Source organism: Coturnix japonica, chromosome 9, assembly GCF_054131305.1.
Source record: "Coturnix japonica strain WE chromosome 9, WE-NBRP24, whole genome shotgun sequence".
NCBI classification, from domain to species: Eukaryota; Metazoa; Chordata; class Aves; order Galliformes; family Phasianidae; genus Coturnix; species Coturnix japonica.
The window spans coordinates 20,524,739-20,537,385 of record NC_140671.1 but is presented as its reverse complement, the minus strand read 5'-3'; the positions used below and the strand labels follow the sequence as shown (position 1 = coordinate 20,537,385).

At 52.2% G+C, this 12,647-nt stretch overlaps 1 protein-coding gene across 1 annotated transcript; it reads left to right on the top strand.

Annotated features, from left to right (window-relative positions):
- The first annotated feature begins 7,018 nt into the window (after nucleotides 1-7,018).
- LOC146759775 (uncharacterized) lies at nucleotides 7,019-10,192 on the top strand. Its single transcript, XM_085509655.1, has 8 exons — nucleotides 7,019-7,113; nucleotides 7,295-7,414; nucleotides 7,941-8,064; nucleotides 8,392-8,478; nucleotides 8,562-8,666; nucleotides 8,978-9,117; nucleotides 9,295-9,362; nucleotides 9,841-10,192. The coding sequence occupies exons 1-8, from the start codon at nucleotides 7,060-7,062 to the stop codon at nucleotides 9,932-9,934; spliced, it is 792 nt and encodes a 263-aa protein (XP_085365781.1). The 5' UTR covers nucleotides 7,019-7,059; the 3' UTR covers nucleotides 9,935-10,192.
- The last annotated feature ends 2,455 nt before the right edge of the window (nucleotides 10,193-12,647 follow it).

The window sequence follows — 12,647 nt, the reverse complement described above, 5'->3', positions numbered from 1 at the left end:
CAGAACTGGTTTCTATTAATACTTCAAAGGCACAGATATCTCATGGAGGCAGAAGTTACTTGGAGTAAAAGTCAATGCTGGCACAAGAACAAACCAGTAAAAACAGGCTGCAAGTTAAAAAAAAGAAAGTGGAATTCAGGAGGAGGACACTTTTAGAAGAGCAGACGCAAGAGGTTTAAGTAATGGCTTTAAGACAAAGCCTGATACATTTATGAAGCAGCTTCTGTAATGCAACTGCCTGCAGTGCTGAGGAATGGGCTGCTGAGTCAGCAGGTCCCTCCCAGTTCTGTGCTCCTACAAGTGGGTGCCATCCTAACACCCGCTACAGAGCAGGAAGAAAATTCCTATGCAAGGTCCTATGCATAAGCTGCAGATGTCACTAAATAGTGGGAGCTGCTGGCTCCCTGGAGTGTAGAGAGGCCTTGCAGTGAGAGCTTGACGAGTTAGTGGGATGTGCATTAGGCTCCACATGAGGATTAACAAGGGAAGTGCTGTACTCTGCACTGGGACAGGGCAGCCCCAGCTCTGTGCAATGACAGGAGCGGCACAACAGAGGTGCTATAAAGGAAGGGAAGAAGATCGCTCACCTGGAGCAGAAGATCTCGGATTCACATGGGAAAGCTGCACCAAGGGGGGATCTCCAGAAAGAGACCCTTGCCAGCAGCAGTCAGCCCTTAAATGGGCTCTAGGAGAGGTGCAGCCATTACCCTGCGCTCACACAATGCAAAGCAGGTGGAAGAACACGGCAATACTGAAAAGCTGACGCTGTTCCACAGCTTCAGTGTTTTGGAGGTCAAGGAAAAGAAATGTGACATTCTGAGCCCTGCAATCACAGACTGTCTGCACTGCTTCATTTCAAGGGACTTCTGACTTCAGTGCTCTTGTCCGGGTGCTTCTGCTGCCCTATTTTAGAGCAAGTGGAAAATATTGAGTCACTCTGCAGTCAAAGTGTCCAGAAAAGCTTCGCTTTTGGCTGAGAGTATTTTGAAAGATACTGAATGCAACCATCCTGGGGAAATGAGTGGCAGAACATGGAGACAGAAACCTCTGCTTCAGAGGAAGGGAAATGAAGGCTGTGCAAGCTGCCCCAATGGAGCAGGACATGGCTGGGTGCACGCTTATGTAAAACAAGATCTGGTGGTTCTGCAGTAGCGGGAACAGGAGGATACGACACAACTTTTATGCCAGAGAATAACATCCACTGCTGGTTTCAGTTCACTTAACATCAATAAACTAACGATGTAATCAGACGCCCATGACATGATATTGCAATACAGGAACAAATTACTTTGTGATCACCGACTCCCAGCTCCCCAGCATTGCTGCAGCTGTTGAAATGATCATTGATACACGCAAAGAACTCAACAGCAAGGGATTGAACATCGCTCCTGGAGGTGGAACCCCCACTGAAGGTGGGGCTGGAAGCTGCAGACCCAGGACAGGCAAAGCACACAGCGCCGAGTGCTGCTCAGGGACGGAGATGGGCTTCCCCTGCTACAGAAGTGCAAGGCGTGCTCTGGTGGGGGGTGCATTTCTCTGCTTACAATGAGCTGATGAACAGCAGAATTCTCTGTAGCATAAGAGATTTTCACTTCCATAACACGTAATCCACTGCACAGGAAGAGGCACACAGGAAACTGCTGCAGGTAATGGTGTGCTTTGGTCACACACAAAGGGAATGACAGCTGTATCTCACACACGTGAGCTGATAGCAGAGGCTACACAGGGGGCAAAACCCATTTGTTCTCATAGAAGCACATTATCTATTCCTTTCTGCTAACAAGGCCCTATGCAGATACTTTTTTGCCCATTCAGCTCAGATGCACCTGAGGATGACAGAGTGCTTTTACATCTGCCAACAGCACCATGCTGTGGGTCTGAGCGTCCCTGCAGGACGTAAATGTTGTCACCACATCTGCTTCCAGGAGCAGGCACAGCAGGAAGCAGCACCCCCTGTACCTGGTAAACTGAGAGCAGAAAGATACGAGTCCAAAGATGCAGGATCCATCCATGGGGCTGTTCCACCCCACGCCCCGAGCCCCACTCCTCCCCAGCAGCAGCACATTTCCAAGTATTTAATTCTCAGAAGCTACAAAATACCGGCTTGTGGAATGAAGTCCCACACTTGGAATTGCTTTTCAATCCCTCCCTGCCTTCATATGAATTTGAAAAGATCAGCTGTAAGTTTTATTAACACATACTTAAAACTTAAGGCTACAACCCAAATTGACCAGCATTAGTACAGGGCGATAAATGTCCTGGGCTCACGTCCTCACCATCCAGCACCCAGAGCACCTCCATTGAAATACTGCACGGCGCTTTACTCTGGAGTCATGAAGGGATTTCATTTACCACATCTAAGCAAATCAAAACCCGACTCTGAGCAAGACTCCTGGGACGGAAAAAACCCTCTACTCTCCCAGTGTTAAAACACAGCCAATACAGACGCATACATTCCTTTCCCAGCAGCTTTGCAAAGACATGCTGATGACACGACAGCATTACACTTCTAGCGGTACCAATGTGTCTGGCACGTCGCAGACCGGCCCTGCTGGAGGCCGGAGCCGCCCGGCCGCGCCTATGGCCAGAAAGATGCCGGTGGTGTCGGCGGACTCGAGCGCTCAGTGCGGAGCAGCGCGCTCAGCTCGGCTCCTTTGTCCCCGCATGAGGCGCTGTGCCCCGATGCCGCCCGCTCCCAGCACCTGCCGCAGCCCCGGGGATCCGGGACCCGCAGCACCCGGGGAAAGGCCGCTGAGATCAGACAGGGAACCATCTCCAGGGCAGGGGAAGTACAGGGAAGACATCAACCATCTGAGGGCCGCGTTTAAACCCGAAACCGGCAGGAATCCTCCAGTCATCCCCGTGCAGCCGGTGTTCGAGCTCGGGGCAGCGCAGCAACGCGGAGCCATTCCCAGCTATTCCCAGCCATTCCCAGCCATTCCCAGCTATTCCCAGCCATTCCCAGCCATTCCCCTTCCCCTCCGCACGGGCTGTGCGGAGCAGATGGAGCGGGGCCGGGAGCGCGGCCTGCGATGCGGGTACCGCCGCAGCACATCACATCACATCGTATCACATCATCACATCGCATCGCATCATATCATCGCATCACATTGCATCACATCCCCGGCCTTTGGCGCCGCGCACAAGATGGATGCCGGGCCCCGTTGGCGCTGGGCCGCTCTCACTCACCTCCTCGGCCTGTTTGCGCAGCACCTTCTCCCACTCGTACTGTGTGAGCAGCTGCTCATTGTCCTCCTGCAGCAGCTCCAGCTCCACCTCGTGCTCCTGGTTATCGGTCAGCACCGAGTCCAGGTTCTCCAGCACCGTCACCACCAGCGGCATCAGCTCCTTCACCACCTCCTCGTTGTAGCAGTGGATGAGCCGCTCGAACTCGCGGTAGATGCTGTTGGCCAGGCCCGACACCCGCTCCGACATCACCGACCCCGAGCAATAGTCGTTGCCCGGGTACCCCCCCACGCCGCCATCATCCAGCTGGATCTCCAGCATCGTGCCAGCCCCACAGCGATGCGCTGCGCCCCGCGTCGATCCGCTCCGTTCTGTTCCGATCCGCTCCGTTCCAATCCGCCGCTGCCGAGACCCACCGCGCTCTGCCCGCCAACGGGACCCAATGAGCCGCGCGGCGCCGCCCCGACACCGAGACGCGGCGCTGAGCGGACGGAGCTGCAGCCGGGTGGGGTGGGGCGGAGCTGCGGCATCCCCGTGTGCGCCGTGCGGGCCGCGCTGCCGCCGTGTGCATGTATGGAGCCGCCAAGGGGCGGGGGGGGGGGAGTCACAGAACGATGCGGGGCCGGAACGAGCCGAGCTGGAGAGCGGCAGGGGAACACCGGGAACACACAACATAACACAACACAACAACACAACACAACAGCACAATACAGCCCGACCCCCAGCCCTGCACGCACCACCCAATCCCGGCGGCGGGGAGCCGAGTCCCGTGAGCTCCGGCAGCGCGGGCCGATATAGGAGCGATATTTCTGGATGGGAGGAGTCAGGAGCTATAAGCTCATTTTGCAGCTCAATTAGTGATGCCCCAAACGCCTCCAGACCTGAACGTCTCTGCCCAGAGCCTGTGAAAACCAGGGCACTCCTGTGCGCCTGCATGTAACAGTAGTTTCAATGTAGGTAATGATCCTTCAAGGTGAAGTGCCTGCGGGTTCTGCAGCAAAAGGGTTTGATGGCCCCATTGAGGCGGGGATGGATCCAGAGAGAAAAACAGGGAAAACTGGCTGCCTGCCGTCCCCTTGGTCACCCCCATAGGACCCCACTGAGCTCCAGGCCCTTCTCAGCTCCATTGCTCCTCTCTGGACACACTCCAGGGTCTCAGAGTCCCTAATGCTCCGAAAAAACAATAAAGGAAGTTGTCCAAGGAGAGGTGAAAAGAACCTCATCGCTTATTCACTGCAGGGAAACATCTTCAGTTTGGGGGGTAAACGGAAGAGAAACGGCTGCATAAAATGACAGCTTACAGACAGGAGGAGGCTGTCAGGTGTCACGGTGTTATTAAAGGCCACAAGAGCACGAAGGGAAGGAGTGCAAGAGTGGGATTAGGGCAGGGGAGCTCCTGAGGGCTGCCAGCAGATCTGCAGCCTGCGTTCGATCTGTGTGAAACCCACATGGCACAGTTTGACTTCAGCACATTGGCACATCCTGAGCACAATGGAGTTATTGGTGCGAGGGCAGTGCCTGGGGGATCCCAGCTATTCCGTGCTGTGTAACAGCAGCAGAAAACAGCTGCAGAGAAACCTCAGAGTGCTCTGTGAGATCTCAGCTGCAGCTTATCTTGGGCTTTGGAGTCTGAGCACAGGGACAGCAGAAATCCATCTCCTGTCCTGCACTGAGCTGGGCCCAGCAGGGCAGGCAAACCAGGGCCTGATCTTTGGGAAGGCTCCTGACGTGGATGTGAGTTAGAGCTCAAAGATGAGTGTGATTCCACAATCATTATTGTCATCCTACAGACTCCACGTTACACAAAGCGGAAGGCACTTAAACCTGCCCCAAAAGCATCATTGCAGTGGGAATATCACATCTCACCCGTGATTCACGGCCTTAAGCCCTGCAAACACTCCATTCTATGTGATGTCATTATACCTATATTGCTAGCATGCTGTAGATTCGGTGCACGACGACTTTAAAAAGACACATTTAAGGCTTGTCTCACAGAAAGGAAGAAGTGACCATGAAATATTATTATTTCATCTGAGATGTACTTAGTTATGGAATGGAGCACTGATGAATCACGAGGCAGCTCTGCTCCGAGCATCGTGCAGAGGAGCTCATGGGCTTCTCTGGGACTGCAAACCTCCCTCTGAGGAATCTTAACTGCAAGAAACCTGGCCTGAAGGTTTGGTCCCCATTCCCAGTGTTGTGACAAGAGTCACCTCAGTTCTCTGTTACTTTACTTCAGATAACCCCACTGGGTGACCCTTGTGTTGGTCTCTTACAATTGGATCTAGGAGGTGCTGGCTGCCTGTGTTTATGATGAAAGAGCAGCAGTGATGTGGGTCTGTGTGAGGTCACAGTCATTGCTGGGTTGGGAGGGTTTGGCCCCCAGCTGTCGAGCAGAGCTGGTGCTCTGGTGAGCGTACTGCACACAGACACTGAGCTGTGAGCATTCCTTGTTGGAGATCATCCTTTGGGAGCCCACTGCAGGCACCGCTGCGGCGTGTGTGTGAGCTGGGCACAGCCCGGACTGACCAGGCCAATAAGGTGAGCTGGGTTTGGTGCTGGGCGGCTGCTGGAAGGAGTCTGAGCAGAACAGCTGGGCTGGGGAGGAGCTCCCAGCTCAATGGAGGCCCTTCCGAGTGGCTGTTTGCAGGGGAAATTGATTCCTTGTGAGATTCTGTCACACGTTTTGGTGAGGATGATGAACTGCCATTACTGCCCTGTGTGATGCTGCAGTGCAATGGAAAGCACAGCAGTGATAATGGGGTATCAAAGTCCTGGGCTGCAGCAGGTGAGGATAAGCCCGAGTGCAGCAGCTGTGGGGCACAGAAAGGAAGGAAAAAACTGCTGACCATTGGAAGGGCTCAGGCAGGCAGTGATCTCCAGTCAGACACCCTCACCTGCACTGCCAACCTTTCAGTGATGTCTGGGAGGGGTTTGCATGTGCCTGAGCTGCCCTGGGTTGGCCCTGCCATCCCACCAGGTGCTCAATCTCTGCTTCAAGCCGTGACTGAGCATCGCTGCTACAGCCCTGCAGAACTGCTGCTGGTCCCCAGCCTTTGTTTTAGACATTAGAAGGGAAGGAGAGCACAGACTTCATGGAGTGCAACTTGTGCTTTATTGACCCCCGGATCCAGCACATTTTTAACAGAACCCCCTGAAGTCCTGGTGAGATCCAGGTGCTGAGCTGTGCCGTGGGCTGTGCAGTGACATCACAAGCACAGTGAGCTCACAAGCGCTGCCTGGGGCCACGGCTGCCACCAGTGAGTGCCAGAGCCGTGAGTGCTGCGCAGAGTGTGGACACGCTGTGTCAGCCCTTGTCCCGGCTGGCAGTGACGGTGGTGGTGGCTGCTGGTGCTACCTGCTCTCACTGACGGTGTTGCCCAGCCATTGCACTGGTGTGTTAGCTGGAAGGGAGGAGAACTGCAGCTGTGCCCGGGTAAGCCAGAACTGGAGGTTTCTCAAACGTGTGAGTGGTAGCGCTGCATCCACTGCAGCTGCAGCAAGGGTAGATGATGGAGTCCTTCTCATGGCAGGAACACAAAATGTATGCTGCAAGGTATATAACTGCTGGTGGGATGGAGAACAGCACTTGCTGGGGAAGTCATGGCACTTAGACACACATTGGTTCCAGAGCTGGCACAGTTCTTGCAATCAGCTGCTTCCAAGGCATTGCCCTCCTCGAGAGCCCAAACTGCATCAAAAGAAAGCTGGGAAAATGCTTATTCCTCATGATTCTTCCCTTGTAGGCACTTCCTGTAGGGTTCCGGTCCGAGAGGACTCTTTGGGGATCCAAGCAGTTCGAGCACAACCGTCTCTTTGCAAGAGCAGGGAATTCCTCTGGAGATAACCCAGACGGGCTCTAAGAATTTCACCATGTCTCAGCAAAGAGGCGACTGCTACTTCTACTTCTACTCCACCTGCACTAAGGTACGGTTGACTTTCTTCTGCCTGGGTTTTCTTCCATTTCCTCATGTTGAAGAGAAAGTGGTGGAGCAGGGGAGACCTGCTGGTGATGTTACCCTCATAGCGCTGCTAACAGCCTGGGCTAATGGCATGGACATGTTTCAGGCTGTGCTCTTATTTTCCTGTGGTTTCCTTGTGCTTGCAGGGAGACAGCTGCCCCTTCCGCCACTGTGAAGCGGCTCTGGGGAGCGAACGAGTCTGCAGACTGTGGATGGAGGGCGGCTGCTCGAGGAGTAACTGCAAGTTCCGTCACATGAGGATTGATGTGAGTGTTTGCCTAAAGATGTGCTTTCCAGCTTAGTCTACAACACCACTTTTCATGGCTGTGGTTGGGCTGAATGCACTTCTGCAGGCTGGATATGTTTGCTGTGAAAATCTTACTGGTTTCTGTTTCTAGAGGGGACTGGGAGGAGGTAAAGAAGGCAGAGAATTCAGTGCCTTAGGTATATCACAGCGGGAGATGTTTGCATTAGGAGCCAAAAGCATTTTCTCCCCAGATGCAAAAAGCTCGCATTGCTCAGCCTCCTAAAGCTGCTGGAGCTGGGTGGTAGGAGAGAGTGGCACTGCCCTCCTGCCAGCAGGGCTCGGTTGTGCCCTATCGGGCCTTCTCCATCCTGGATTTCTCCAGAGCAGTTCATTCTGGCTGCTTGGAGTAGTGAAAGGAGGGGCAGGAAATGAGGGTACAGAGCTAAGGCTCCACACAATGGTTTCTGATGGCTGTTGGAGCGCGGCATCTCCCTGCAGACCTGATGTGCCCGTTTCCATGGCCCTTTCTTTCCTTCTCTCTGCAGAAGCAGCGCAGTTTGATTCCCTGCTTCTGGGAGAACCAGCCCGGAGGCTGCCAGAAACCACACTGCGCCTTTCGTCACCTGAAGGAACGCGGTGGGAACAGACCAACTGCACTGCTGAGCCACAGTGAGTGTCCGATGGCGTGAAGCATGAAAGGCTCAATTCTGAATGTCAGTTCTGAGCGGGTGCGGGATGCATGTCACCATTCATTGGGGTGGCAGGGGAGAGTCGTGATAGTGAAATATCCGTCTGTGCTTTGGCTGTCAGAGCAGCGCTGGGCTTTTTCTGGAGTGAGGAAGATGCACTGCAGGTCTGTGCTGACTGCACAGCATTTGGGCAGCGGAAGGCAAATGTAACAAACAGTGCTTGAAAATGTGAAGCTTGTGGTTGACTGTGCTCAAACCTGCCCCCAAAGAGACGCTCATCAATCATTCCTTGTTTCTTTTCTGCCAGAAGTTGACACCAGTGGCCTTCCTCCAAAGAGCGGCCTTGCAAAAAGTCTGGGGAACCAGACAGAGGTTGACAAGGCACCAGAGAGAGGTACAGATACTCAACAGGCTCCTGGGTTTGATGCTCTGTTTTTCTACTGAGATCTGACTGTTCTTTCCCGGGACTCTTTGCAGTTGACATCCCAGTTTCCTCCCATGGCCCGGCTGGACTTAAACGCAAACGGTCGGAGGAGGAGAAGGGAAAAGCGGGGGAATCGCCCTGCAAGAAAAGAGTTAAAGGTGAGCACGAGGAACTCATTACGGTGCCTCAGAAAAGCAGTGCTGTCATTTTGCATTGCTCTCTGTCAGACTTTTCCTTGCCCTGGATTATTACTGAGTGCAGCTATTGGGTTTCTTTGTTCCTTTGTACGCGTTGTTGGTACACAGAGATGACCGTGTGCAAAACATGGCTGAGAATCCCGGACAGGGCATTGCAATTCCACTGGCCAAATGTATTTAACTTTGTGGAAGGGTGGTGGGACTGATAAGAGAACTTGATCTCTCTTGAGGCGCAGCAAGACAGTACCAGCTCTCTCTTCCTTTTACTTTAGGTGGGCGCAGGGTCTCTGTGAGGCCCATTGATTGGAAAAACACCTTTCCCCCAACGCGGAGACAGAAACGAAAAGCAGCAGAAATTCATCCATCTGCTGCTGAGGACGCGGATGAGCCCCCAGCTAAAAAACTACCAATGGTAAGAGCAGTGGAAAAAGCAGTAGTGGATATGAAAGGTTTACATTGCCCTTGAAGAAAAGGAAGAAATTCCAAGTGTTCTACAGCTCTTCTGTTTCCCTTGAAGGCAGCAGATGTCTCACAAGGTACTTGTGGAAACTCTGACCTGTGCTTCATACTCTGTCTTGTTTCTTCCTAGGAGACTCTTGCTTCAGTCCCGCCCGAATACACCGTGCTCAGCACCGAAGTCATAAAGCTTCCAAGCAGGTGATGACCACAACTTGTTCTTCCTTAATGCCCTTTTCCCATCAGACAGAAGTTCTTTCACACTGGGGGAAAATGGGGTGTTTGAGATGTGTCATGGCATAATGCAACAAAGGAAGAGGTCATCTGAGATCATTGAAACTGCTTTGTCAAAACCTCTGCTGAGTTCATGGGGAAAAGTACCTCAGCCAGCAAGCAGGATTTTGCAGAGGAAGATTTCTTGACATGTTTACAGACAAAGCATTGAGGGTGGCAATGTGTTTCTGCTACAAAGCCTAGCCCCTGATTGCCAGACTCAAACTGCTCTACTTGAACAGATGAAAAAGGCACCTGCTGGTTTCCTTAACTCCAAAGGCAGCCGCAGGTTAATCGAATCACCATCCCTATGTGGGTGTGAGGGGCGGGAGGGTCAACTACAGACCTCAGAGCTGAAAGCACATCTCAGAAATGTCACGTAGATTGTTCTTTTCCTTCCCACAAGTCTGGAGCTGCTCCCAGGAAGCCATGCAGACCCCATGGCACAGCCAGAGGAATCCAACACTACATCATGTTCCTCACAAGGGGCAGAAAATTAGCAGCTGAGCTGCACAGGGGCGGGGGAAACAGCCATCACTGAAGACAACAACCTTGAGGAGCTTATGATGGAGCTCACAGAAGAACTGGAAGGAGAAACTGATGTGACGTTGAGGATGTGGATGAGCTCCTTCTGGACCTGTCTGACATGACGGCTTAACACCATCGCCTGATTGGACAGTTTAAAACAACAACAATTAAAACCAGCCCTGTTCCTTTCCAGCCCTGCTCCTTTTTGTTGTTACTCTGTGGGTATTTCTGAGACTCTGCACAGTCTTAAAGCCGAGTCAAAGCAGTGACAATCAGCACTGACTGCATCCTGTTCTGATTTCCTTGTGGCTCTGAGTTCAGGTCCTGCACCCGCCGCCAGCTCTGGGTGCTGCTTCAGCATCGAGGGCACAAAGCTCCTCTGTGGGCACAGAATGGCGTCCATCCAGGGCTGAAACTTCCTCCTTCCTTCACCCTCAGCAAAACTCTGCCTTGGGCCCAATGGGAGCTCTGCTGTTCTGATTCCTTGGGCAACCCTTTGAGAAGGCAGTAACAGTGGGCTCAATAACTGAGGCTGAAGCACAGCACTCAGGGCAGGGGCTCATGGGGGAACACAACGACGGGGGATTCAGGAGCTGGGGGCAAAGCCGCTGTGCAGGGAGCGGCCCCAGCAGCCGCCGTGGCTTCGTGGTACCCCGGTGGTCGGGGCCTGGGCGGCCTCTGGCGGCGGCATTGCTGGCACAGCCCTTACGTTCCTTTCCATTCCCTCCCGTTCCCCATCCCATCCCATCCCACCCCATCCCATCCCCATCCCATCTCTATCCCATCCCATCCCATCCCCATCCCATCCCACCCCATCCATCCCATCCCATCCCACCCCATCCATCCCATCCCATCCCATCCCATCCCATCCCATCCCATCCCATCCCATCCCATCCCATCCCATCCCATCCCATCCCCATCCCGTCCCTTTTCGTTCCTCCCCGCCCACCCAGCGGGGAGGATGAGGGATCATCTATGAAGGTGCAGGGCCGGGCAGAGCTGCAGGGTGTCCGTGCTGCAGGTGCCATTGCCATTGCTTTGCCCCATGTTTGGCTTTAGCGTCCTTCTACTCCATCGGATGGGATCGGACCGCACTCCGCCCGCAGCGCAGCGCACTGAACTCACCACACCAGGTCTCCGAGCCTCAGACTCACGGCCGCCATCTTACCGACACCGCACAATGCACCACAGGACAGCACAGCACCACGAGGGGCGGGGGTGGCGGAGACGGTGATTGGACAGTAGCGGTCACGTGGGCGGGAGGGCTGTCCTTCTTGCTGCATAATCAAGTTTCTGCCAGCCTGTAAGACTTCCCCACGTAGAAACCACTTGGGAGGTTTCACAGAAGGAATGGATATCTCGCATTCAAATTTGGCTTCTTCAGGCTCAGTCACATCCTCATCACACAGCTCCTTTACTAGATTAATGGATTGCTCTTTAAGAAGGATGGAACAAGAGAAAGCAGATATTTAGAAAGAATGTAAAAAACTCTTACATTATCACCCTACTTACTCACGTCAGCATTATTGCACATGAACACTACACCTATCACCTCAAAATGCCTTAAAAAATCATTAAAAAATAATAGAAAGAAAGGAATATTGTTAAGAAGTCAGACAATAAGACTGACAACCTGAAGAGAGCCCAGATCTTCTGATTCCCAGTTCAACATCCAAATCAAACCATGACCTTCCCATCCCAATATCAAACTCCTCGCATTACAAAATGGAAAAGAGGTTCAATGAAACACGAACACTGATAAATACTTTGGTTAAATACAGCAACTTAGCTCTGAACAACAAGTTTTCTCCTAGTAAAGGTCTCTGTAGCTCAAATGTAATGACTCAACTTAGGAGAAATTCCTTTTCCAGGATGTTCTTGCCCTTACCATTCTAACAGTGGCAAAGCTGGGGACTGAACTCTTGAGTAGTGTGCTAACTCAAATGTCTCCATTTTCTTTATCACACTTAACATCATATATATACCCTAACATTGTATATATTAAAAAAAACCCAAAACCTGTGCTCTTCTGAAACAGACAGAGAAAATGAAGAAAAAGTCAAGCTATGTTTTTTATCCCTCAACATTCAAACACAAATCTGAAGACTAAAGGTAGAAAATCAACCTCCTAAGAAAATAATCTGTTCTACTTAGCAAAAGTAAATCCCAAAAGACAAGCTGGAGATTTTGTGGGCACAAAGGTAGGTAGGTAGGAGTTTTTATTTTTGTCAAAGGTCCTGGTGGTGTTTAACTTCCTTGACATTAAAGCAAAGGATGTTAGCTGGTTTATAACATAATTTAAGCGAAATCATCATCAGAAGCATAGTTACCTTTAACTGTAAGATGGGCACGAGATTCTGCCCTTTATGCTACAAATTCGATTTCTGCTGCATCATTGACTTGGACACGTGTGTAAGTCAGCAAGTAGGTCTTTACTGAAGCAGAGAACCACAGAGTCACTAAGGCTGGAAAAGACCACTAAGGTCATCTAGTCCAACCTCCAACTCATCCCTACCAAACTGTGCTCTTGAGAGCAAACCCACAACTATACTTGGCTTCCTTGAGCAAAGAGTTCTGAGGCACATGGCCAGGCTGAGCATCACCCATCTGGTTTCACAGCATCACTGCCTGTTCTCTCATGTCAATGAAACCACCCATTCCCCCACATCCACATCCCCACCAAAG

Excerpts from the sequence above, each read along its gene's own strand:
- LOC146759775 (XM_085509655.1), top strand. The coding sequence starts at position 7,060 with ATGTCTCAGCAAAGAGGCGACTGCTACTTCTACTTCTACTCCACCTGC. Across the intron at positions 7,114-7,294 it reads TCTACTCCACCTGCACTAAG|GGAGACAGCTGCCCCTTCCG; the intron begins GTACGGTTGACT and ends TTGTGCTTGCAG. Across the intron at positions 9,363-9,840 it reads GTCATAAAGCTTCCAAGCAG|TCTGGAGCTGCTCCCAGGAA; the intron begins GTGATGACCACA and ends CCTTCCCACAAG.